At 40.9% G+C, this 24723-nt stretch overlaps 1 protein-coding gene across 2 annotated transcripts; it reads left to right on the top strand.

Annotated features, from left to right (window-relative positions):
- The first annotated feature begins 286 nt into the window (after positions 1-286).
- Fmo4 (flavin containing dimethylaniline monoxygenase 4) lies at positions 287-18272 on the top strand. 2 transcript variants are annotated; one of them, XM_021198770.2, is made up of 10 exons: positions 287-487; positions 1553-1677; positions 4033-4172; positions 5522-5710; positions 6286-6448; positions 8668-8810; positions 10191-10387; positions 12595-12947; positions 16281-16350; positions 17075-18272. In XM_021198770.2, exons 3-10 carry the CDS (start codon positions 4041-4043, stop codon positions 17508-17510), a joined length of 1683 nt encoding a protein of 560 aa, XP_021054429.1. In that variant the 5' UTR covers positions 287-487; positions 1553-1677; positions 4033-4040; the 3' UTR covers positions 17511-18272. The 2 variants fall into 2 exon arrangements, with proteins under 2 accessions (XP_021054429.1, XP_029395232.1); XM_029539372.1 differs by lacking the exon at positions 287-487 and adding an exon at positions 509-614.
- The last annotated feature ends 6451 nt before the right edge of the window (positions 18273-24723 follow it).

Here is a 24723-nt window from a genome sequence, read left to right as displayed (position 1 = left end):
TGGGAGAAGTTGGCACAGAGTAGTGGATGGATATGATCATATTTTTTGGATACATATAAAAAATCTCCAAGAAAAAATAATAGAATGAAATCAGGGTGTCACTAAGAAGGATGAAAGTTTGATGCCCTCTAAAGGCAGCAGTGATAACTGCCCAGCCTTCTGGTGCCTTTAGCTCTTGTCCATTGGAGGGTGTGGGAAAGGGGCAGGACTCGTTGTTTCCAATCTGAAAGCTGAACTCTAAGTCGTCACTCCGCCCTCCCCCGAGATTGTGGAATTCATATTAATACAACTCCCTGTTGTTCATAGCATGGCAGAAGAAGCCACCGGCTTTTGGGTTAAACTGAGAGTTTGACCAAAGTCAGCAAAGTGAGCAGTATCCACTTCAGAACAAGGTTCTGACACTGAAACCTTCTTCCTTGTGTTTTCTAAAACAAACTCTACCTTTGACCTCTCACCTTTGGCCTCTCACCTGCTCAGTGCTTGCAAGGTAAGTGCCCTGGATTCCCTCCCCGCCTCAAGAGGAAACTTCCCTAGAAACTGCTCTTGGGGAAGGTGAACAGAAAGTGTGTTGTTGCAGAAGGCATGTGATTAACTTCTGAAGCCCGTTGACTAAGGTAAGAGCAATAGGGTTAAGGAGATATAAAGTGGAACAACATTGGAGCAGACTATCCAAAGGAAAGACCCCATGTCGGTCACACCAGCGGGGCCCCATTCCGATCTTAGAATGATACAAAAACACAGCTCCGTGGTGATAAGGTGGATTAATTAGTACATCACCAAATGGCAATCTCCCAGAAATCCTAGCTGTGTCATTCCGTATGCCGGAAGCGTTTGCTGACCGATAAGGTTTGAGGTGGGGTTTGGTTGTTGTACAAAGGTCCAAGTTCAGAAACTCTGGTCTCCTTTCTAGTCGGAGGGAAATGCAGTATTTCTCACGTTTTAGCATTCCTTAGAATTACAGAGATGGCACACCGTGCATTTTCTTAGGCCTTCAAGTTTTAATTCAGAGCTGGATTTTGCTTGACTGTTGAATTGGGGGAGGGGGGTTGTTTTCATTGTTGTTTGGAGTTTTTGCAGCTTTTCCCCCCTTTCTTTTTTGTGGATTTGTTTTTATTTTATGAGTTATTTGGTCTCAGATGAAATACTTTCAAACTTGAGAGAGAAAAACAAAAACAAAAAACGACTTTAAGTGTATTTTCAGGAATTTTGGCCAAGGTCATATACTTGGCTAGAGGCAGAAAGGCAGTAGGTTCAGTTCTCTCTGTTTTCATCTTGCTTATAACCTTCTGTTACTAAAATAAACCACGTTTTTAAATGGCTATCACCATCAGAGGATCATGGTACTTAAAGACTAATATTGAAGTGTACAGACGTGTTTCTATTGCCAGCGTTACTGATCCTGAAACTGGTGGTAGAGTCCAATTTTACCCCATACTCTACTCTAGAATGGGGGCAGTAGTGAATGAATTCCTTTGCTGTTGTTCTATTCCACTAATATACTTTCCACTTTACCAGTTTAACTAACAACCACTTTTCCTGTGTCGTTTCAAAGTCAGGGCATGACAGAGATTTGATAACTTCTGACCTTCACCCAGAAATCCAAGTGTTCTTCACAGTGAAGGCCATTTGTTCCTGGTTAAACGCCATCCCTTATTCACAACTCAAGGGAACTCACAGGTATGTTTGCCATGTTGTCTACAGGAACTGTCTCTCCTAGGGACAGAGAGTGGGAGGATGAACAGTGAGTCTTTTGTTCTGGATCCTTTTATGTAAGTATATTATATTGTTTACACAGCCCATTAACACAGGTAGCTTTCGTATTTTACCAGTGGTACACCTAAGAATGTTTTGGTTGGGTAGTTGTTGTTGTGTTGATGTTTTGTGGTTTGTTTGGTTTTTTTTTGTGGTAGGGTCTAATAACTTCTCAATAACTGTCATAGTCACTGTTGCTGCGAAGAGACAACATGACCAAGCTGACTCTCGTGAGAAACATTTAGTTGAGGGCTTGCTAATGGTTTCAGAAGTTCATTCCATTATTATCATGGTAGGAAGTGTGGCAATAGACAGGCAGTAGATTGGAGCTACTTCCTGATCCACAGAGAGAGAGAAAGACTCTAGGCTTAGCATGAGCTTTTGAAACCTCAAAGCCCACCTCCAGTGACATTCTTCCTTCAATAAGGCCACACCCTCACATCTTTCTAATCTTTTCAAATAGTTCCACTCCCTGGCAACTAAGCATATATGAACCTGTGGGTCCATTCTCATTCAGTAGGAAAGTTTAAAGTGTGCTGCCTCTGAGATCTAGTCTCCTTATGTCCTAACTCATTCTAAACTAAGAGACTCCCAAATGAACTCAGCTGAAATGGAAGAGGTACAGAATTGGAAATACACAATGCGCCAGGTACAGAGACCCTCAACCTCACAGAGAGATGAACAGCAGTAAGTTTGGAACAGGAAGCCCTGAGAAGTCCCTCAAAACTGAGCAAAGGGACAGAGAGAGCCTCAGTGACGGGGTCACAGGATGTCTGAAGTCCTCAGCTTAGCAGCACATGCCCGTGCTGCCTCAAATGCCAGAAGTACACCTATGGGCAGACTCCGCCTCTCGGAGCAGTGTGTGTATCTGCCGTGAGGAAACTCGTGCTGGGTTTCTTTTGCTGGACCCATGGTCCTCATACACACATGCCCTGCTTGTTCCCCAAGGCAAACATCACTGTGATGAGTGGAGCATGGGTACAGCATCGCTCTGCTGCAGCTCATGCGTGACTTTACTGGACATAGCTCCATTCTCCAAACTTAGTATTTGAAAGCTAGAAATTATTATCTCAGGCTTTGTATTATTCATGAAATCATTATTAGTGAAATCAAACAGGTTCTCATATACTTCATGACCGATGCTATCCTTTCCTCGGATAAATAGCCCATTCACATCAATTCGCTCAATTAGTATTTTTACTATTATTATTATTTCCTTTATTGAAAATAGATTATTTTCTCATACAAATTTCTTTTTATTATTAATTTATAAGCTTATTTTACATACTAAACATAGTAGTATTTTGTGTGTTTCAAAATATTTTCTCTAGATTGTTAACTTTGTTTTTTTAAAGGTTTCTTTGTTTTACCATTTTATGTATATAAGCATTTTGCCTGCATATATGTATGTGAACTGAGTGTATGATGGGTCACCAAGAAAGTCAGAAGAGGCCATCAGATCCCCTGGGACTGGAATTACAGCCAGTTGTGAGGCACCGTGTGTGAGCTAGAAATTTAACACAAGTCCTCTGGAATAGCCAACATTCTTAGCCACTGAGCCATCTCTCTAGGAGAAGATTGAGAGAAGCAAGATGATGGTGAAAAGTCCCTTTAATGCTGAGGGGTTATAGGCGTCCTGTGGAGCTAATGCACTAGCTACACTCAGTAATTAAAGCAGTAACAATAATAAACAGCTGGATTTAACTGAGCACTTACTAGTACCACGTGTACTTCTGAACCATTCCAACACATACCAGTCATTTAGACTTCACAAAAAAACTCTAGTGATCTTCGTCGTCACCCCCCATTTAACTGAAGAGAAAAAGCAAGTCACATAGAAGAGTGGCACCTAGCTCAAGGCCACACAACTAACAAGAGGTAAGGCCACTACTTAAATCAAAACCATTGACTTCCAGAACCTACAGTTTTTGGTTTTTTGTTTGTTTGTTTGTTTTTGTTTTTTGGGTTTTTTTCGAGACAGGGTTTCTCTGTGTAGCCCTGGCTGTCCTGGAACTCACTCTGTAGACCAGGATGGCCTCGAACTCAGAAATTCGCCTGCCTCTGCCTCCCGAGTGCTGGGATTAAAGGCATGCGCCACCACGCCCGGCTGAACCTACAGTTTTTAATCAAACTATGATTCAACTCCCACCCAAGGAGTAAATAAGAGGATTTAGTTAACATTAATAACATTTAGTGTTAGCAATACTCCCTAGGCTAGGTCTTATGTCAAGGGTTCTCTTCCAATACTGCCATACAGAGCTTTTCTTGACCTTCACACAGAGCACACCATGGCCAAGAAAGTGGCAGTGATTGGAGCTGGCGTAAGTGGCCTGTCCTCTATCAAGTGCTGCTTGGAGGAGAACCTGGAGCCCACCTGCTTTGAGAGAACTAGTGACTTCGGTGGACTGTGGAAGTTTGCTGTGCGTAGTTCATCTTCCCATTTCAGCACCCATAATCCAGTCATGTGTTGCTCCTGCTCACTTGAGGCGGCATTAGCCTGCCTTGGTGGTCAAAACAGGAGTTCACTGCAGCAAGCTAAATATGTGTGTGGCACCATGATATGTGGGATGCGGTCTGATATGTACGGAGCCTTAGAAATAGGCAAGGCATAGTCACAGGCATGGAGAAGAGAACACGAAAGGAGTGAAATCTGATAATGATGTCAGCATAGTTTGGAGGTCTCTGGTGATTCAGGGGACTTGGAAATTCTAAAAGTAGCAGAGCATTGCATCCAGCAAGCTGGCCATCTTGGTGAATGGAGAATGGATCACACACTGGGTGAGGATGAAATTGGAGTTAAGAAGCGGTTAGCCAACTCCCAGACATTGTTCAGATATTATGAAAAGACTCATCCACTCAACACATACTTAGCTGTCTTTCTGCCCGGATACGATGGTGCACAAAACAGACAGGGACCCCACCACCCTCCACGTAGTTGAGAAAAGAACAGAAACAGTAAAGAGGTCCTTGCAGTGCAGTGCGAGAAGCTCTAAGACGTAGCTCATCAGTGCTGTGAGGCCTGCAGCAAATCCTTGAGTCCTGGAAGGCCTCTAGGGGCAAGTGACAGGGAAAGAACCCATTTGAGAGAGAGAGAGAGAGATGGAGACTGGTTTCAAACATATGAAGCTCATTGGTGCCTAGCATGCAGATGTCTTAGATGTTTTGGTTTGAGTGATAGAGACCAAGACCAGAGAATGAAATACAGGAGAAAAAAAGAGGTTACCAGGACATGATAAATCTTCCTTATGGTTAAGATGGGAGGAAAGGGGGAAAGGCTAATGAGGGGGCTGGGTTTTGTTCCTAAACTTAATGTTTGATAGTCTTAATGCTGGTGGAAAGGATGCAATCAGTAAAGAAGCATAGAACATAATGGGGGAAACTATCAAGCAGTTCCTTGGAAAGAGGCAAGAAGAGAAGTGGCCGGAGTGGAAGGGGTCACTATGGCAGGCGAAGAAGGGACAGGCAGCCAGGACTAATCAGGAGTCCTGCATCTGTGGAACCATTTAAGAGCAATTGTGTACTGTTATCAGCTTCTTTGTGATGAGCAAAGAGACTGCATTTATTTATTCCAGCTCCAATAAGGATGTCTTATCGTGGCAACATGGGCACCCAATGCTGGGTTTTCTAGAACTCTTTAAAAATTACCAGTAGAATGTTAATTGCTCTGAACCCTTTCAGGTGGACACAATGTGCCACCAAGGCCACCTAAAGGATCTTCTCTTCTGCCTTGTTCCTTCTTTCCTTCTTACTAACTGTATCCCCACTACAGGACACTTCCAAGGATGGGATGACCAGGGTGTACAGGTCACTAGTGACAAACGTCTGCAAAGAAATGTCATGTTTCAGTGACTTCCCATTCCAAGAAGATTACCCCAACTTCATGAGCCATGAGAAATTTTGGAACTATCTCAGAGAATTCACTGAGCACTTTGGCCTCCTGAGATATATTCGCTTTAAGGTAAGATAAGCTGGGTTATGGAAAGTTCATGAATGGAGGCTGGCCTAGTCAGCAATCTTATGGAAATGAGATGATTAAGAAAGCTTCTCCTTGATTTCTCTCTTGATGTGAGTAAGATAGGTAATTCTTTCCTCGCTAGTCCTTACTTAAAGCATTAAAATTCTGAATTTCCTGAGTCCTCCTCTAAATGTCAAAGTATCATTTAGGATGGAACTCAAGATTTTTTTTCTTGAGAATAGAGTAAGAATAATTCTATTGATGAAACCTATTGAGAAGAAATGACTACAACTCACAACACAGAAATGATGACGGAGGAAAGTTTGCTCTTTGGATTTCTCTCTTCATCAGGAATTATAACTCCTTCCCTTCTCATCAAGAGTAAGTCCTGCTCTATCCTTCCAATGAACAGATTCATCTGTCCTAAGTTCCAGTCCACATAGAGCATCTGTGAGAATACACAGGCTACTTAATTTCTCAAAGAATGAGCTAGCTGATATTTACAGACCTTACTTATCATCAGTGGGTCCATTTAAAATAGAAGACAGTTATTATACCAGTTTGTCTCTTGCTTATAGACTACTGTGCTCAGCGTAACAAAACGCCCAGACTTCTCTGAAACTGGCCAGTGGGATGTTGTCACAGAGACAGAGGGCAAACAGGACAGAGCGGTATTCGACGCTGTTATGGTTTGCACTGGGCAATTCCTGAGCCCACATTTACCTCTGGAGTCCTTCCCTGGTGAGTCGATTCGACCTGAGACCATCACTACTCTTTTGGGTTCTAGAAGAGAAATGACTTGCTCATAATTGAAAATACTTCCCCAGGCTTTTAGACAATGTTTCATTTGCTTTGAAATTACAAGCGCAGAATTACTTTGAATGGTTAAAAAAAAAAAAGTTTGGTTTTGGTGTGCAGTATTACTATTTAAGTATTAATATAAATGCTGTGGCTGAAGCCTTGCCCAACATGTCTACTTCAAGTACAGCAATCAAACAAGAAACAAGACTTAAAATATCACATCTGTCATTTTTAAAAAGCTGCTAATTTGGGGGGGTGAGTTATAGGTCCTTTGAAGCAGAGCTGGTCTACGATTCAAAAACTTAATGTAAGAGAATACAGAAGCTTGACAGGTGGGTTTTAAAGGAAACAAAACAGAAATTATATATTTAAATGAATACATTCACGCTTTTAAAATTGCCTATTAGACCTCTCAGACCGGGGCGTTTTGAAATCCCCTTTGAAACCAACCAGTTTGGCACACTCTTTTTAACACATTCATGGCTGGCAAACCTTCACCTCTGAGGTCATAATCAGTTATTTAGAAACCTGATGTCCATTCAAATTCAGGTGTGGCAAATGAAGTTAGGGAAGTAGGGGGTTACTAAAATGGAGTAAACTGTTCCTATTCTGTCAGGATTTGGTGGCTCTGAAAGCCATTAGAAAGTATTGATTCTTTTATTTTTTTATATGTGTATGTGACCATGGTATTTACTGTGCACCATATACATATGTTGGGGTGTGGGGGTAACAGGTGCCTGTGTGCAGACGCACAGAGGTAAGAGGGGGATGCTGGGCATCCTGCTCTGTCATCTTCCACCTTATTCCTTTGAGACAGAGTCTCTCATTGACCCTCTCACTAGGCTGAAAGCCAGCAGGTCCCAGAAACATGCTTTTCCCACCTCCAACAGCTCCTGGGTTCCTGGCATCAGTGAGGCCACATCCAGCTTTTTACAAGGATGCTGGGGTCCAAACTCAGATCTTCATGCTTGCATAGTAAACACACTTGCCCACTGAGCTGTCTCTCCAGCCCTTCATATTTTTGTTCTGTGGGTTTTATGTTTATTTGTTTGGTTGGTTGGTTTGGTTATTGTTTTTTGTTTTGAGAAACAGAAAAGAGATTATAAGAGTGTAATGGATAAAATTATAGACTTTGCAAGAGAAAAAATTTCAATATAAATCTTATAAAAATCTATCACAAATAAATAGAATATCCTATTCAAAAATATGTTCAAGAATAGGGATCAAGTGAGAATTTGATCCATAATTTCTCAAGAAGGAGTATTCTAAATGGTGTCTGAACTTGAACTTAGGGATTGAGCTCAGATCATCTGGTTTAATGGCATGACCCTTAGCCCACAGTGCCATCTATTGACTCCTCATCAATGTTTTTATATATTTCTCTCTTTGATTAACCCTATTTCTGGCTATTTTGTTGTAGCTATGACATATGGAATTATTTTATTGATTTCTATATCAGATCTTTTCCCATCAATATACAGCAATAGCACTGCAGGTTGATTTAGTATCCTACAATTTTGCTTAATTAATTAATCGTATAGGGTTGTTTTTTAGGGGGAAATCTATGGGGTTTTCTCTATATAAAGTCATCTTATATGCAAACAATGGGAAATTAACTTCTTTCTTTCCAAATGAATGCTCTTATTCCTTCTTTGTTGTTCTAGCTAGGATTTCCAGTAGTACAGTGGATAAAAGAAGTAAACATAGGTGCCCATGCCCTGTCCCACACGGCAGAGGGATGCTTTCCAAGTTTTTCCCACTTGCTATGATATTATCCATGAGCTTATTTTATGTGAACTTTATTATATTCATGTATATTCAAAGTGTGCAGACCACAATGCACATAGAGAAGTCAGACAACAATTTGCACAAGTCATTTCTCTCTTCCCACCATGTGGATTCTGGGAATTGAACCCAGGTTATCCAACTTGTCAGCAAGCACCTTTCCTTATGGAGCTATCTCTCCAGCTCTGAACAGTGTTTTTAACAAGGCAGGTTTTACAAGATCTGTGCTTGGGCTCACTCAAATCCAGGAAGAACTGCTCTTCCTGCTTCTATGTGCTGCAAGTAATGATACAAGAAGCAAGTTTCTCTACCATTGCACACTGCAGAATTACAACATAAGTATTTCAGGTCTGTTCATCCTGTTCTTCCCTCAGGAATCCATAAGTTTAAAGGACAGATCCTACACAGCCAAGAGTACAGGATTCCAGATGCCTTTCGGGGCAAGCGCATTCTGGTGGTTGGTCTTGGAAACACTGGTGGGGACATCGCAGTAGAGCTCAGTGGAATAGCAGCTCAGGTACACTATTTCTGACTCTTGTCTCCATTCCCATCAGCATGGATAGTGGCTACAGAGGAGCTGCCAAGACTATAGATGCCTTCCCAATTGGCAAACTATGCTGGCATGAGAGGGGGAACGTCCCAAAGCCACTCTTGGTCTGCTCTTTCTGAAAACACACTTCACAGGACCTGACTATGTCTAAAAGACTACAGAAAAACTATGTGAACGCCTAATCACAGGCATTGTTCAAATGTGATCTTTAAGGGATGAGACCAATTAGGCAACCTGCTTCACAGAAGGCAAGGCTCTCATGCATACACCCTCTCTCCCTCTCCTCTCTTTCTCCCTCCCTCTCTGCCTCCCCATCTTCATCTCTCCAGCCTGCACACCTACTCTATTTTCCTCTTCCTGAAACCATTTCTTACTTTTCTCTACTAGATTATGACCTTACTACATAGCCTCAGCAGGCTTCAAACTCCCAAAATCTGGAATGACATGTGTAATGCAGCCAACACCTAGCCATCTCTCTTTTACATAAACCCTCTCTAATTCTGTCAAAACCCTGTGTTAGAACTCAGTGGTAAGGTTGTTTGCCAAATATCTCCAACTCTTCTACTAGAAATCAGATCTGTTCTCTGTTTTAACATAAAAGCAATCTTTAAGTTATATAAGTATGTAAGCATGCTTGATGATTTTAGAAATTCCAAACAGCTCACAAGTTAGAGATCTATTTCACGTACATGATATATAGGAAAGTTATTAGATCTCAAAAGAATAGATTTATATTTAATTTGGTTACAATTGTTTTTCTAAACCTTTTAACTCTCTATTATTCATATGTTTAAAAACTGCCAGACCAGAGCCTGAAGAGCTAGCTCAGTCACACAAATAAATGCTTGCCACAAAAGCATGAGCCATGTTCAGAGCGCCATCCTCAGAGCCTACATAAAAGCCACAGTGTATGTACTACTGGGAAAGCAGATCTCTGGGGTCATCTAGCCTAATATATGAGTCCAAGTTCCAAGTGAGAGACTCTGCCTCAAAAAAACAAGGTAGATAGATCCTGAGAAATGACATCAGAGGCTGACCTGGCCTTTGCATGAACACACACATTCACACATACTACACCCATACGTGCCCCAAACACACATATAATCACCAGACCAACATATTATAGCTACAAATATTACATTTCAATTTTCACAATTTTATAAATAATATAATGAAGACAACTAACATGTATAAATTAAACGATGTGTTTTTAGCATTATGGCAATAATAACATATAGTCATATATACATAGGTCTATATTAGAAAACCAGAATATATTTAAACACATCATAGCAAAGTACTAGAAAGCGATAGACATGTGTTTATCCTTCTCATTTTTCTTTGTAGGTGTTTCTCAGCACTAGAACTGGCACCTGGGTTGTAAGCCGCTCCTCAAGTGGTGGCTACCCTTTGACTATGATGCAAACAAGATGGCTCAATTTCCTTGTACGAGTTCTGCCTTCACGTTTTATAAACTGGACTCGTGAGAGGAAAATGAATAAGATACTCAACCATGAGAATTATGGATTAAGCATTGCAAAAGGGTACTTGAGTTTTTATTCCATGGGAAAGCTTCAGTTCATTTTCACTGTTTTTATTACTATGCATACATTTTAATTATCGGTGGAGTTCTATATGTGCATGTAGCATTTACTGTTCAAAGCCAACCTCCTTTTTTCCTTCCTTTCCCTGATAGTCATCCTTTCCCATCCTTAATAGTCACTATTCTGACCTTAGCTTCCACATATAGAAATGAATGTGCCACACTTAAATTTTTTTAGGTTAATTTCATGTAACAGTATTTGAGTCTCTCCATTTTTCTGTAAATGAAAGATTCCATTCTTCTTTAGACTGAAAATACTCTGGTGTGTGTACATGTGTGTGTGTGTGTGTGTGTGTGTGTGTGTGTGTCACACTTTTATTCATGCATTTCTTGATGGACATTGAAATTGACTCTACATCTAAGCGATTGTGAATAATAAAATGGGAATGCAGATATTTCTTTGGAATGCTGATTTTATTACTTTGGGATATAGTCCCAAAAGTGAGTAGACAGATAATATGGTAGAGATAGTCTTAGTTTTTGTTGTTCGGTTGTGTTGGGTTTTGTTGTTGCTGCTGCTGCTGCTATTGTTGCTATTGTTGCTGTTGTCCTTGCTGCTGCTGCTGCTGCTGTTGTTGTTGTTGTTGTTGTTTTAGAACTTCGATGCTATATTCAATATTGGCTAAACCAGTTGTTCCTTTTTCCATACCTTCACCCACATGTTTTAGTAAAACAATAGCCATTCTAACTGGAGTGAGATAGCAAGCATCTTGTCATTTTGATTTGGATTTCTGACGGGAAATTTTAAAATCAACATCTCTCGTTCTGTATTATTCAGAACTCTACATGTTCAATAGCTAAAACATTGTCTTAGATTCTCCTGTTATAAACTTCTTTCCTTAAGACATTGTCCATCAATTTCCACAGTAGTTCTTGAAACAGGCATATTCTCTGCCTAGTATCCACAGTAGTAAATTCACAATGCTAGACTAAAATAAAAGAAAAAACTTTTGATTCCAGTGTGAAAGGAAATTTTAAATTGTCTTTGAAGCACCTTGAAACTGATATCATCCAGAACTGCAGTGCTTATAGCATCCATGTGTTGGTTCTCACTACCTGTAAAAGGAAACGCCCAGTCTGGCTGTGATTAGAGATAGGAATTCCTAGTAAGAGTCCCTGATGCAATGTATCTTAATATACTATTACATGGCATTATATATTGGAAAGAAAAAGAAAAACTTTAAACTTCATGTTATGACATTAAATGTGATTTTAATATACGCCTAACTCAAATACTCATTAGCAACATCTATTTTTGAAATATAAAAAAATACATCAGAGATGAGGTGACCTGTCGATTTTATAGAGACCATATTTCTGATGTGATTGTGTAATGATGAAAACAGCCATCTATGTAAATAGATGAATAGTTTTTAATTTTATGTGAATAGTTATTTACTGACTTCCTCTTGACCTAATACGACTTCTGGGGACTTGGGTGATGTGGAACCCCAAATGGATCATCAAATGGTTAGCTGTATATTCTATGCTCATACTTTAAGCATTGCTATGCTAAGGGTATGGCTCAATGGTAAACCATTTGCCTGGTACATGTGAGGCCCTTGGTTCAATCTCCACACTGGAAAAGAAAGAGAAAAAAAAAGGAAGAAACCAAACACAAAAGCATGTTTTAGAAATGAATTCTGATGGATAGAGTTATAAAGCAAGTGCTGGTGAGATTGTTCATAAAGGAGCACACTACCAAGCCTGAGAACCCAAGTCCAGTTCTCAGAACATGTAGAAAGAAAGTGCCCGCCCCTCCAAATTCTCCTCCTCTTTCTTCTTTTCCTCTTCTTCCTCCTCTCCTTCCTCCTCCTCTTCCCTCTCATCTTCCTCTTCCTCCTCCTCTTCCCTCTCCTCTTCCTCCCCCTCTCCCTCCTCCTCCTATCTATCTTGCTATCTATCTGTATCTCTATATCTATCTCAATGTAATTTTTAAGGGAATTGTAAATCAAGTCAGGAAAGAGTCATTTTCTCCTTGCCATTTACAGGGAGCAAGGAGGCAGCATGTTATAAATACAGTGATTATCAGGTTCCCAACTTCAAATTAAACACTGGTCACCTCACCCCCTTGGTTTGGCTGAAGAAAAATCACTTGCTGAGTCTCTTATAAGTAACATGGTGAATATTTTTTTTCCTCTCTTCAAGGAAAAAACCAAAATGTATTGTGAATGATGAACTACCATCCCGCATCCTTTGTGGGAAAGTCACCATGAAAACCAGCGTGAAGGATTTTACAGAATCTTCTATCATCTTTGAAGATGGGACAACAGAAGCCAACATTGATGTAGTGATCTTCACTACAGGATATGAATTTTCTTTTCCCTTTTTTGAAGAACCTCTCAGAAGCCTTTGTACAAAGAAGATCATCCTATACAAGCGAGTCTTTCCCCCAAATTTGGAGAGAACAACATTAGCCATTATTGGCCTGATCAGCCTTAATGGGTCCATCTTAGTGGGCACAGAGTTCCAAGCACGGTGGGCCACAAGAGTATTCAAAGGTATGTTTGCTTCATTTAAATACAAATGCCATCAATTGAATCTGAGTTGCTGCCATTTCCCTAAAGTCAAACAGACATGAGCTAAGGTAATATAAAATACTAGAAGCATACTTAATGAGCAATTAATCATATATGTGTGTGGCATTATGAGAGAAGTGCATATGTCATTTCCTCTGACTGAGGATGGGATAAGAATTGCTGTGAAAGTTGCCCACTTAGAGACAAGAGTCCTTTCATATAGAAAAGGATGTTAAACTAACAGCAAGCCATGCTTCAAGACCTAAACCTATATTACTTTGAAGTGTGGTGTTATTCCTTTCCTAGACATTTGGGGAGATGCTTCAACCAGACCCACATCCTCATCATTTTCCCTGTCTCTCTATCCCACCCATAACTTCTCACACATGCCTATAAAATATTTGGCCCTGGGCATCACTTGATGTAAGTTATCATTTCCAGAAGCTAAAGGGTCTGGAGACAGCTTGTGGGGTCCAACCCCAGCATTGAAACTCATCAGCTTTGTAAAGACCTCTTAAGATCTCAGGTCCTCCATCTATATAAGATTTTTGTGGAGGATTTTCGTTTGGGGAGGCTTGGGAGTTTTGTTTGGTTTTGTTTGTTTTGGGGTTTTTGTGGAATGTTGGTGAGACAGGGTTTCTCTGTGTAACAGCCCTGGCTGTCCTGGAACTCACTTTGTAGACCAGGCTGGCCTCAAACACTCAGATCTGCCTGCCTCTGCCCATGAGTTCTGGAATTAACAGACATTTTTCACTATGACAGGCCTTTTTTCAAGATTAATTTATATATACATGCTTGAGATATATACAACCAGAAGAGGGCATCAGATATCAGATCCCATTACAGATGGTTTTGAGCCACCTTGTAGTTGCTGGGAATTGAACTCAGGACCTCTGGAAGAACAACCAAGTGCTCTTAATCACTGAGCCATCCCTCCAGCCCATCAAGGATTTCTTTAATGGGTACTTTCTACAAAGCAGTTGGCAGAGTACTTGACCCACTGTTAGCATCCCAGCACACCAGTTATGTTAGTAAGTGTTTTAAAGAACAGCAGCCATGTTGTTTTTAAATATAATTAACTTTCACATTTGGATCAAACCAGTTATGCTTAATAAATAAAAACAACCACCAGTTATCTCACACTGTAATTGCAATAGATATCAACCACACTTGAAAATGGGGCTCACAGGCTAAGAGAACTTTATGCTCTTGCAGAGAACACAGGCTCAGTTGCTATATAACCCTATATGGTAGCTTACTACCAGTTTCAGTGCATACATGTAGGCAAAACACTCATACACAAAAAATAATACATTTTTATTTAAAGCAAACTGTTTTCTCCTAGGTTCATAAATATTCGATTTATATGTATTTATTAGGTTATTCACATGGGACTATTTGATATGTATTTTGTAGTGCTGGGGTTTGAGCACAGGGTCTTGTACATGCCAGGCCAATACTCTATCCCTGAGGTACATTCTCAGCTTTCTTTCTTTTTTTCTTTTTCTCTCTCTTTTCTTTATTCTTTCTCTCTCTCTCTTTTTTTTTTTGAGATAAAAATTTACTAAAATTTCCAAGCTGACCTTGAGCTTGTCACCCTCCTGCTTCTGTCACCTGAGCACCTCAAATCACAGGCCCGCACCACAAGCCTGACTCCGCACATGCTATCTGAATGGAAGGAAGGAAAAAATAAGACACATTTAGAAGGTCCTTATATTGTAAGAAAAAGAATTGCAATTAAATTATCAAAAAAAACTGTGTTTCTTTACAGCCAATTAAAGTAATTTTACAATATTATCCAATTACATTAAAACCACAGAAGACTCTTAAATACCTTGGGTTGTTTATGAATAATGAGCTGTAAAACACTTATTAAAATGATACAGTTAGCAAGACACAGCTTGATTGGCTCACACAGCATAAATACTTGTGTGGTCCACTGGAGAGCTTCCAAGATGCACTTCAGCAACCAGAATCTTGCTCATTTTTGACAAGATAACAAAACCCTGGCAGAAAACATAGCACAGAGTTGCTTAGACCTAACTAACTCTGAGGGTAATGAATGCATCTTTAGACCTAACTCTGAGGGTAATGAATCCATCTAGAGCTGCCATTTGGTACCAGGCAGAGTGAACTGACCAGAAGAGAATGGGGGACAGAGTGGATTATCAAGGTCACAAGTAGAGTCAAGTAAGAAAGGCTGGGGAAGTAGGTGGACAGGTTCACACAAAGTAGGCAAGGGTAAAATTCCCGAAAACCAAAGGGACAGAATGAGATGTTAGAGGCTGGGGGCCACTAGAGAGAAGGGTCAGAGTCATGGTGATAGGCTAAAATCTGGTTTAGAAGTAAAACGAACAGGAGCAAAGTTCAAGGTCTGAAGTTGTCCTAAGAAGTTTTGTTGCTGCTCTAGAGGCTGTGGGACCCGAGAGAATGGAGCCGATCGATAAGGCAGACTGAAGTCTTATGTAATAACCGACTCTATTCAGAACCTCGGTTCATACTCTGAGGGTTACAAAAGGTTGAACGAGTAAATTCTCATGAGTTCAAGCTGTATACAATCACAAGGACAAGCTCCACGTGGCCAAAACCGCATTTTTCTATATAGGTATAGAAAGGCTTAGTTTAAACATTTAACTGAATACCAACTGCAATCAATAATGGGTAACCTAAAGTAAACTCACTCCATCTGATACACCTGGGAGGAGCACGAAAACACATTCCAAGAACAATTACATGTCTTGAAGAAACTGAGGTCACAAGACTTGTTTTCTTGGAGTGTTCTCAAAAGCACTCGGTTTTCTCCTCTCTCAACTCCTTTCCTGGACCGAGTTCCAACAGAGGTGGTCCTCATAATATACACAGACAGAACTCCTCCGAGGCTGAGACTGACCCACAAGAGACCTCCCAATAACAAACCAAAAGATGTGTCCAAAAATGGTCTCTCAGAGTGTTTCCCTCTAAACAAGTGCCTCTAAAACACACACATACACAAGCATCATATAGGAGTGTTACACAATATAATATAGATTGTGTTGAGAGGGAAAGGGGAAACATAACAGTAGATGTGGAGGAACTACAGCAATTGTTGGAGCAGATGTGATGTCCGATGTGTGTGGCAAGGGGCTGAGGATTGAACCATCTGTCACCCATCTGAGAATCTGGTGATGAAGTTCCCTGGTTAACTGCAAGTTTCCTGTGTACTGCAGTTACTAACTTCCAGGGTTGGAGGAGAGGGAGGCCAGAAATGAGAGGATGCAGAACTTAACAAAAAAGAAAAGCTAACATCTTTACTGTTGCTTTTGATCTTCCCCACAGGACTCTGTAGCATACCTCCATCTCAGAAGCTGATGGCCGAAGCCACTAAAAAGGAGCAGCTCATTAAAAGGTAAGAAGTACACCCGCTATAGGGGATCATTAGTAAGAAGTACACCTGCTATAGGGGATCATTGGTAAGAAGTACACCTGCTACAGGGGATCATTAGTAAATTCTACTCATCCACTGTGACTCAGAGCATCTGACCCTGTCTTCCTGCCTTGCCTTCACATGGTCCCAGGAATTCCATTCTGAACGTATTTACCTCCCACCTCACAGGCTGGGCTTTGTCTATATTTGACTTATGGCCTCTTCCTCCTTATTAATGAGCCCCCAAATTAGATCTCACTCCTAGATGACCTCATCTTGGCCTGTGGCTTTAAATACCATCGTATAATTGATTATTCAGGTAATCCTCTTGCCACAGCCTCCCTGGTAGCTAGGATTATTCATTCCCCTGTCCACATATGAAATGTCTTCTGATCTAGCCTTTCATCAACAACATCTTATTTGGACAGATCAGGCTTTAGCCTCGTGTCATGCTCAAACACCAAAAGCCATTTCCTAAATGCTTCCCTTCCTACCTCCTATAACAAAGAATTTGCCCTCGAAACTAAACTTGCCAAATAAACCCCCCTTGCTATTTCTTTCCAACTTAGAAAAGCATTCCCAAATGAAGTTTGATCCTAATATAGCAGTAACAAAGTAGTACAGGAGGGAGTTGGTCTTATAACTTGGGATATACAGAACAGGGGATGGGTGGCTCATGAATATTGTTCACCTTTTGTGCCCACAGGGGTTTGATTAAAGATACCAGTCAAGACAAACTGGACTTCATTACCTACATGGATGAGCTCACTGGTTACATAGGCGCAAAGCCCAACATTCCACTTCTGTTCATTAAGGATCCAAGATTAGCTTGGGAAGTTTTCTTTGGACCATGTACCCCTTACCAATACCGCCTAATGGGCCCTGGAAGATGGGATGGAGCCAGAAATGCCATCCTGACCCAGTGGGACAGGACCCTGAAACCATTAAAAACTAGAATAGTTCCTAAGTCCCCCGAGCCTACCTCCCTCTCAGGTTACTTAAAAGCTTGGGGGGCACCTGTCCTGCTTGTCTCTCTCTTGCTTATCTACAAATCTTCACTTCTTCTTGAATTGGTACAACGNAAGCTACCAGGAAGATTTTCCCCTTACCGAATACTATGGTACATCCCCCAGAATTCATGAGTTGGTCTCCAGTTTGCCAATGGTGGAAGGTATGCAGGACATCCTCTCAAACAGATGGGTGCTGCTCTCAAACACCAGATGACTCTCCGTAGGGTAGGTGATCATCAAGCAAGGCTGCCTCTGATCTCATTCCCTTTTGTGCATTTATTTGTGCCCTTTGAACTTTCTACCATGTAATGACATAGGACAAACCTCTCATCAGAAATCCTCCAGCCTTCAGATCCATGAACAAAATCAACCCCATTTACCCATTTCATGCATTCTGTTGTGATGATGGGAAATGGCCTGAGATGTCTCATTACTGATTGCAAAAGATTAATATGATTGCTTGTGAGGGCCGCGCACTAAGCCATGAGAGTTCCCCCTGAGTATCTTGGGCATGCCTACTCTCTTCTCATAGTGTCTTCCAAGTTCATGCCTCACTGGCGTGCCCGTAGGTCAACCTATCTAGGCAATTACCCACTGAGAATCTAGTCAAGATTATTTTAAGTTGTGTAAGGCTGACAATTATAAAATACCTATCATGTATAGAATCACATGACTTTTTGTATGAGGGACTGTGGAGTTTTGTGGGGTTTGGTGTTTCAGGAGTATTTTTCTTTTGGTTTAGGTTTAAGATGGGGTCTCAGTATATGGCTTTGGCTGGCTTTGAACTCTTAAAGAGATCTTCTCACCTCTGCCTGACTGCTGTAATGTAAAAAAATGTGCCACCAAACCCAGCTGTCACGATGTTTTGTATCTCATAATAAATGATGGAGCCTTCTCAATTGTCATTATTTTATCCTAAACATTACTTAATACAAAGCATAGCTAAGTAAATATTTGATTATTGGATAAATACCTAGTGACTTCATTGACTAACGTTTTTCATCTGACTTCATCTGTCCTTGTTCTCCTGCCAACATAATCCCTCATCCTCAATTAACTTAGCCTTGTAAAGAAACAAGGACACTCTATTGAGGGTTACTGTTTAAGTAAAAGGCAATCCATGGGGCAATTAGAGGAACAATAATAACTGCTGGGTCACTGTGACTCAAGTATGCTGCTTAGGATGACTAATCGGGAGGAACATGGACTAACCAGAACTAACGAGCAGGAGACCTGGATTTTGAGCCCAGCTCCCTTGTGAGCTCTGAGGCCTTGGCCAAATTACTTAGCCTCCGTGACCTCATCTGGAACATGGTGTGTCTGAGTCAGGATTTCTATTCCTGCACAAACATCATGACCAAGAAGCAAGTTGGGGAGGAAAGGGTTTATTCAGCTTACATTTCCATACTGCTTTTGATCACCAAAGGATGCAGGACTGGAACTCAAGCAGGTCAGAAAGCAGGAGCTGATGCAGAGGCCATGGAGGGATGTTCTTTACTGGCTTGCTTCCACTGGCTTGCTCAGCCTGCTCTCTTGTAGAACCAAGACTACCAGCCCAGAGATGGCACCACCCACAAGGGGCCCTCCCCCCTTGATCACTAATTGAGAAAATGCCTTACAGCTGGATCTCATGGAGGCATTTCCCCAACTAAAGCTCCTTTCTCTGTGATAACTCCAGCCTGTGTCAAGTTGACACAAAATTAGCCAGTACATGGTGGTACTAACAACAGGCACCTAACAATGAGCATTGCCTGAGACATGCAGAGTATGTCATTCAGAGTAAACTAACTGTTGATTGTTTCAAATATTCCATCCTCTGAATTAAAAGATTAGAAAACTACCACTATTTCCTGTTGCTGTTCCTGCAGGTATAACCAGGAGGTGTGGCCTTTGCTTCCCATAGTTCTCCATGGCAACATTTTCCAGCTAGTATTGTCCGTGGATTCCCCCATCACCATTCCCTCCAACATGCAACAGCAATAGAACATTAACCAGGAAGGAACTGTTTTCAAGTTTTAGCAGCGTCCCTTCTTTAACAGCTGGTAAATGTGTCTAGGTTCTTACTGACAACTCCCCAGTACAAGGGGCACTTAATTTCAAACCTGCAAAATTAACTAAAGCTGACCACCATAGACAAAAGTCTTTGTGCTACTGGTGTCTCTCACTGAGTCCCTTAGGAAGCAAGTAGAACAAAGATGTCTTTATCAGCTCACCATAACTTAGATATATAATATACTGTATATTTTTCCTATGTATAAATTTTCAAATAAGAAATCAAAGTGTCAGAGATGTAATTCTTCCTTGTTCTCACAGAAAATAGGAGCGAATCCAGGAATCTGAACTCCTAAAGTCCAGGCTATCTCACTGGCTTCCTTGAAAGGCAATGCCTTTGCCTCCAGCCACCTCAGCTTACCTGTCACTGAAGCCCCACATGAGCACTATGTCATGGCCTCCTCCATGGAGGCTTCCTTGCTTACTTTTCCTCCTCCCTGCTACTTGTACACTTTAAACAGATCTTTAAATATTGTGGGTACCACATGCCATGACTCCAGTGCTCAAAGAAAAGACAGTAGCAGAAAATGGCCATCATAACAGAATGCATTTTAAATGATAATCAGAATTTCATAATAAATAAGAGGCTTGATCAAGACTTCAACATTAGAAACAAACTAAAAATTATGAAAGTAAGTGTGCTTATCTTTTATTTAACAGCATAGTGATTATAATTGGGATTGTCGGACAACAAGTAATGCCTTGTGACAATTTACATGACAGCAACTTAGAACAATCTCGCACTACTTTGAAGACTAGAATATAAGATGAGTGATTTTTAAAAAGCTTTTATTACATTTATGTATTAAGTGTGTGCATGCATATGCTATGAGGCATGTGTGGAGGTCAAAGGACAACTTGTGGGAGCCTTGTGGGTCCCAGCATGTGGGCCATGCTGGTTTCAGGGATCAAACTCAGGTCATCAGGGCTTGGAGGCAAGTTCTTTACCTGCTGAGAGAGCTCTCTATCCCAAGATTAGTGATAATTTTAATAGTCAAAGTTTGATTTTTTTTTTTGCCAAGTGATTCAAACTTTAACTATCTCATATTTTTGTCAATGTCTTTTGAAATGTCTCTCATGTTGGAATGCTTGCCAACTATCTCTATGCCATTTTTATTTATTTCTTTCTATATGGCACTTCATCCCAACTCTGTAGCAAGAAACTCACTGTAGTGTCCCTTTCCTATCTAACCCCAGCCCCCCAAATCACAGATCTTCTCCCCTCAACTTATTCCATTATCCCAGCCTCTAACACCAGCAGACATTCACTAGGAACACAACAGCTAAGCAGAACAGGGAAACAGGTAAGTGAACTGAGGGCCCTCACCACTCCCTCCTCCCTTCCAAATTCAATCCCATCTTATCCCCAGCTATGCAGCAGAACAACCAAGTAGCCTGCCCTAGACCTCTGCCCACAACTCCTATGGATTCCATAGCTCTTCCCTTTCTAACATTCCTTCCCCCATCCCAACCCCAACTCACTGCTTTGTGCCAGACCCCAACTACAACAGGGATCCTCTGAGACCCAAGAGACAATCTTCAACAAGTAGGTTAAAGATGGACCCACCTCTCTCAATGCTCCCAAAATCCAATCCTCCCAGTCCCATTCCCAGATCTCTAACAGAAAAATATCTGCTATCTCCCTTTTTTCTTTAACCTCATCCCCAACAGATCATAAAGACCTTCTTCCCCAAGCATCCTTTCCCTAACTGATGCCAACCCAGATTACTATACCCAGCAAAACTTTCAATCACCATAGAGTGAGAAAATAAGATATTCCAAGATAAAGTCAAAGTTGAACAATATTTATCTGCAAATCTAGACTTCTTCTAGGTCTAGAAAGAAAACTGCAGCCTAAGGTGGTTAACCATATACATCAAAACACAGGAAGTAAATAATTTCATATCATCAAAATTAAAAGAAGGGAAGTGCACATGCACATGCACACACACCAGGATCACCACCACCAATGACAACAACAAAATAACAGGAATCAACAACCATTGGTCACTGATATCTCTAAATAGTAATTATCTCAGTTCCCCCATAAAAAGACACACACCCAAGTTTGTAAAAGAAATATCCCTATAATTTAAATGACATATTGACCTTCTTATGCTTATAGTGGGAGACTTCAATACTCCATCCTCACAAATGGACAGGTCATACCAAAAACCTAAACAGAAATACTCGACCTAACAAAGGTAGATCAATAGAATAGAATTGAAGATCCAGAAATGAACCCACACACCTGTGGTAACTTAATCTTTGACAAAGAAGCTAAAACCATCCAGTAGAAAAAAGACCGAATTTTCAACAAATGGTGCTGGTTCAACTGGCGGTCTGCATGTAGAAGAATGCAAATTGATCCATTCTTATCAACTTGTACAAAGTTCAAGTCCAAATGGATCAAGGACCTCCACATAAAACCAGATACAGTGAATCTAATAGAAGAGAAAGTAAGGGAAGAACCTTGAACACTTGGACACAGGGGGAAACTTCCTGAATAAAACACCAATCAATGGCTTATGCTTTAAGATCAATAATCGACAAATGGGAGCTCATAAAATTGCAAAGCTTCTGTAAGGCAAAGGACACTATCATTAGGACAAAACAGCAACCCACACATTGGGAAAAGATCTTTACCAACCCCATATCCAATAAAGGGCTAATCTCCAAAATATACAAAGAACTCAAGAAGTTAGACTCCAGAGAACCAAATAACCCTATTAAAAAGTGGAGTACAGAGCTAAACAGAGAATTCTCAACTGAGAAATGGCTGAGAAGCACTTAAAGAAATGTTCAACATCCTTAGTCATCAAGGAAATGCAAATCAAAACAACCAACCTCACACCAATCAGAATGGCTAAGATCAAAAATGCAGGTGACAGCAGATGTTGCCAAGGATGTGGAGAAAGAGGAACACTCCTCCATTGCTGGTGGGACTGCAAGCTAGTAAAACTACTTTGGAAATCAATCTGGTGGTTTCTGAGAAAACTGTAAATAGCTCTTCCTGAAGACCCAGATATACCATTACTAGGCTATACCCAGCTATACTCAAAAAATGTTAACAAGGACACATGCTCCCCTATGTTCATAGCAGCCTTATTTATAATAGCGAGAAGCTGGAAACAACCCAGATGTCCCTCAACAGAAGAATGGATACAGAAAATGTAGTACATTTACACAATGTCGTACTACTCCTCCATTAAAAACAATGACTTCACAAAATTTGCAGGCAAATGGGCAAAACTAGAAAATATCATCCTGCATGAGGTATCAGGAGCTGTTAATGGGACAAGCAGGGGAAAGAGCACACATGGTATGTACTCACTGATAAGTGGGTATTAGCTCAAAAGCTCACATGCCCGTGATTTAACCCACAGACCATATGGAGCTTAGGAGGAAGGAGGACCAGGGTGTGGATGCTTCAGCTCAACTTTAAGGGGGAAACGTGATCATCGTGGGAGGTGGAGGAAGAGGGGGACCTGGGAGGGAAAGAGGAGAGAGGGGAAATAGGGGCAGAATCAGGGGATGGGAGAGAGGTACAGAGGGTCAGGAAATTGGATAAAAATATGTAGCTGGGGGGTGGGGGAGGTAAGGAAATGGGGACAGCCACTGGAGGGCCCCAGACACCAGGGAAATAAAAGACTCCCAGAATCCAATGGGGATGACTCTAGCCAAAATGATCAGAGAAGGGGGAGAGAGAACCTGTAGAGACCACCGCCAGCAGACAGGCACAGCCCTTAGGATAGAGACACCCACCCATCGCAACACTTTGAGCAAAGTGGCGGGATACAAAATTAACTCAAAAAAATCAGTAGCCCTCCTTTATACACATGACAAGGGAAGTGAGGGAAAATATTGGGGAAACAACATCTTTCACAATAGTCTCAAGTAATATAAAATATCTTGGAGATAACTCTGATGAAGCACGTGAAAGGGCAGTATGATAAAAAAAACTTCAAGTGTTTGAAGAAATAACTTGAAGAAGATGTTAGAAGATGGAAAGATCTCACAGCTCATGAGTCAGAAAGATTAACATAGTAAAAATGCTCATCCTACCAAGACCAATCTTCAGAGTTAATGCAATCCCATCAAAATCCCGACACAACTGGCTGCAGATCTTGAGAGGACAATTTTCAACATTATTTTCTGTGGGGAGGGGGAACAGAATAGCTAAAACAACCTTATACAATAAAAGAACTTCCAGAGGTAGCACCATCCCTCCCTGATCTCCAGGTACACTGTAGAGCTATTTATTAGAGAGAGAGGGGGGGAGGGGGAGGGGGAGGGGGAGGGAGAGAGAGAGAGAGAGGGAGAGAGAGAGGGAGAGGGAGAGGGAGAGGGAGAGAGAGAGAGAGAGAGAGAGAGAGAGAGAGAGAGCAGACACATTAAATGAATCAGATTAAGGATCCAGACAGAAATCCAGATCCACATACATATGAACACCTGATTTGTGATAAATATCAGAAAAGACACTGAAAAAAGACAGTATCTTCAACTGTGCTGGGCAGGCTAGATGTCTGTATGTAGAAGGGTGCAAACACATCCATACTTATCACCCTTCACAAAACTGAAGTTTAAGTGGATCAAAGACATCAACATAAAACCAAATACTGAACAAGAAAGAAGAAAAAAGGGGGGGTAACCTTGAACACACTGGCACAGGAGACAACTTTCTGAACAAAACACACATAACACAGGCACTTGAAAGGGACCTTATGAAACTAAAAAGCATCTGTGAAACAGAGGACACCATCAGTCAAATAGCACGGCAGCCCACAAAGTAAAAAAATTAAAAATCAAAAAAAAAAAAAAAAGATTTCACCAACTCCATTTCTGATAGAGGACTAATATCCAAAATACCTAAAGAATTCAAGAAACTAGAGATTAAAAACCAAACAATCCAATTCTAAGTTGGGAAACAAATCTAAACAGAAGTTTCTATAAAAAACAAAAACAAAAACAAAAAACCTCAAATAGCTGTGAAACATTTAAAGAAATGTATATCATCCTTAACCATCAGGTAAATGTAAATCAAAACTACTTTAAGATTTCACCTCGCCTTACATCTGTCAGAACAGCTAAGATCAATAACATAAGTTACTTGATGATGAGGATGTGGGAGCAAGGGGAACACTCCTCTACTGCTGGTGAGAATGCAAACTTGTATAGCCACTATGGAAATCAATATGGTGGTTCCTCAGACAGTTGGGTATTGATCTATCTCAAGGCCCAGGTACACCACTCTTAAGCATACACCCAAAGAATGCTCCATTCTACTACGGAC

The sequence above is a fragment of the Mus pahari genome, chromosome 5 (genome assembly GCF_900095145.1).
Source record: "Mus pahari chromosome 5, PAHARI_EIJ_v1.1, whole genome shotgun sequence".
NCBI classification, from domain to species: Eukaryota; Metazoa; Chordata; class Mammalia; order Rodentia; family Muridae; genus Mus; species Mus pahari.
This window is presented reverse-complemented; position numbering and strand designations above follow the sequence as displayed.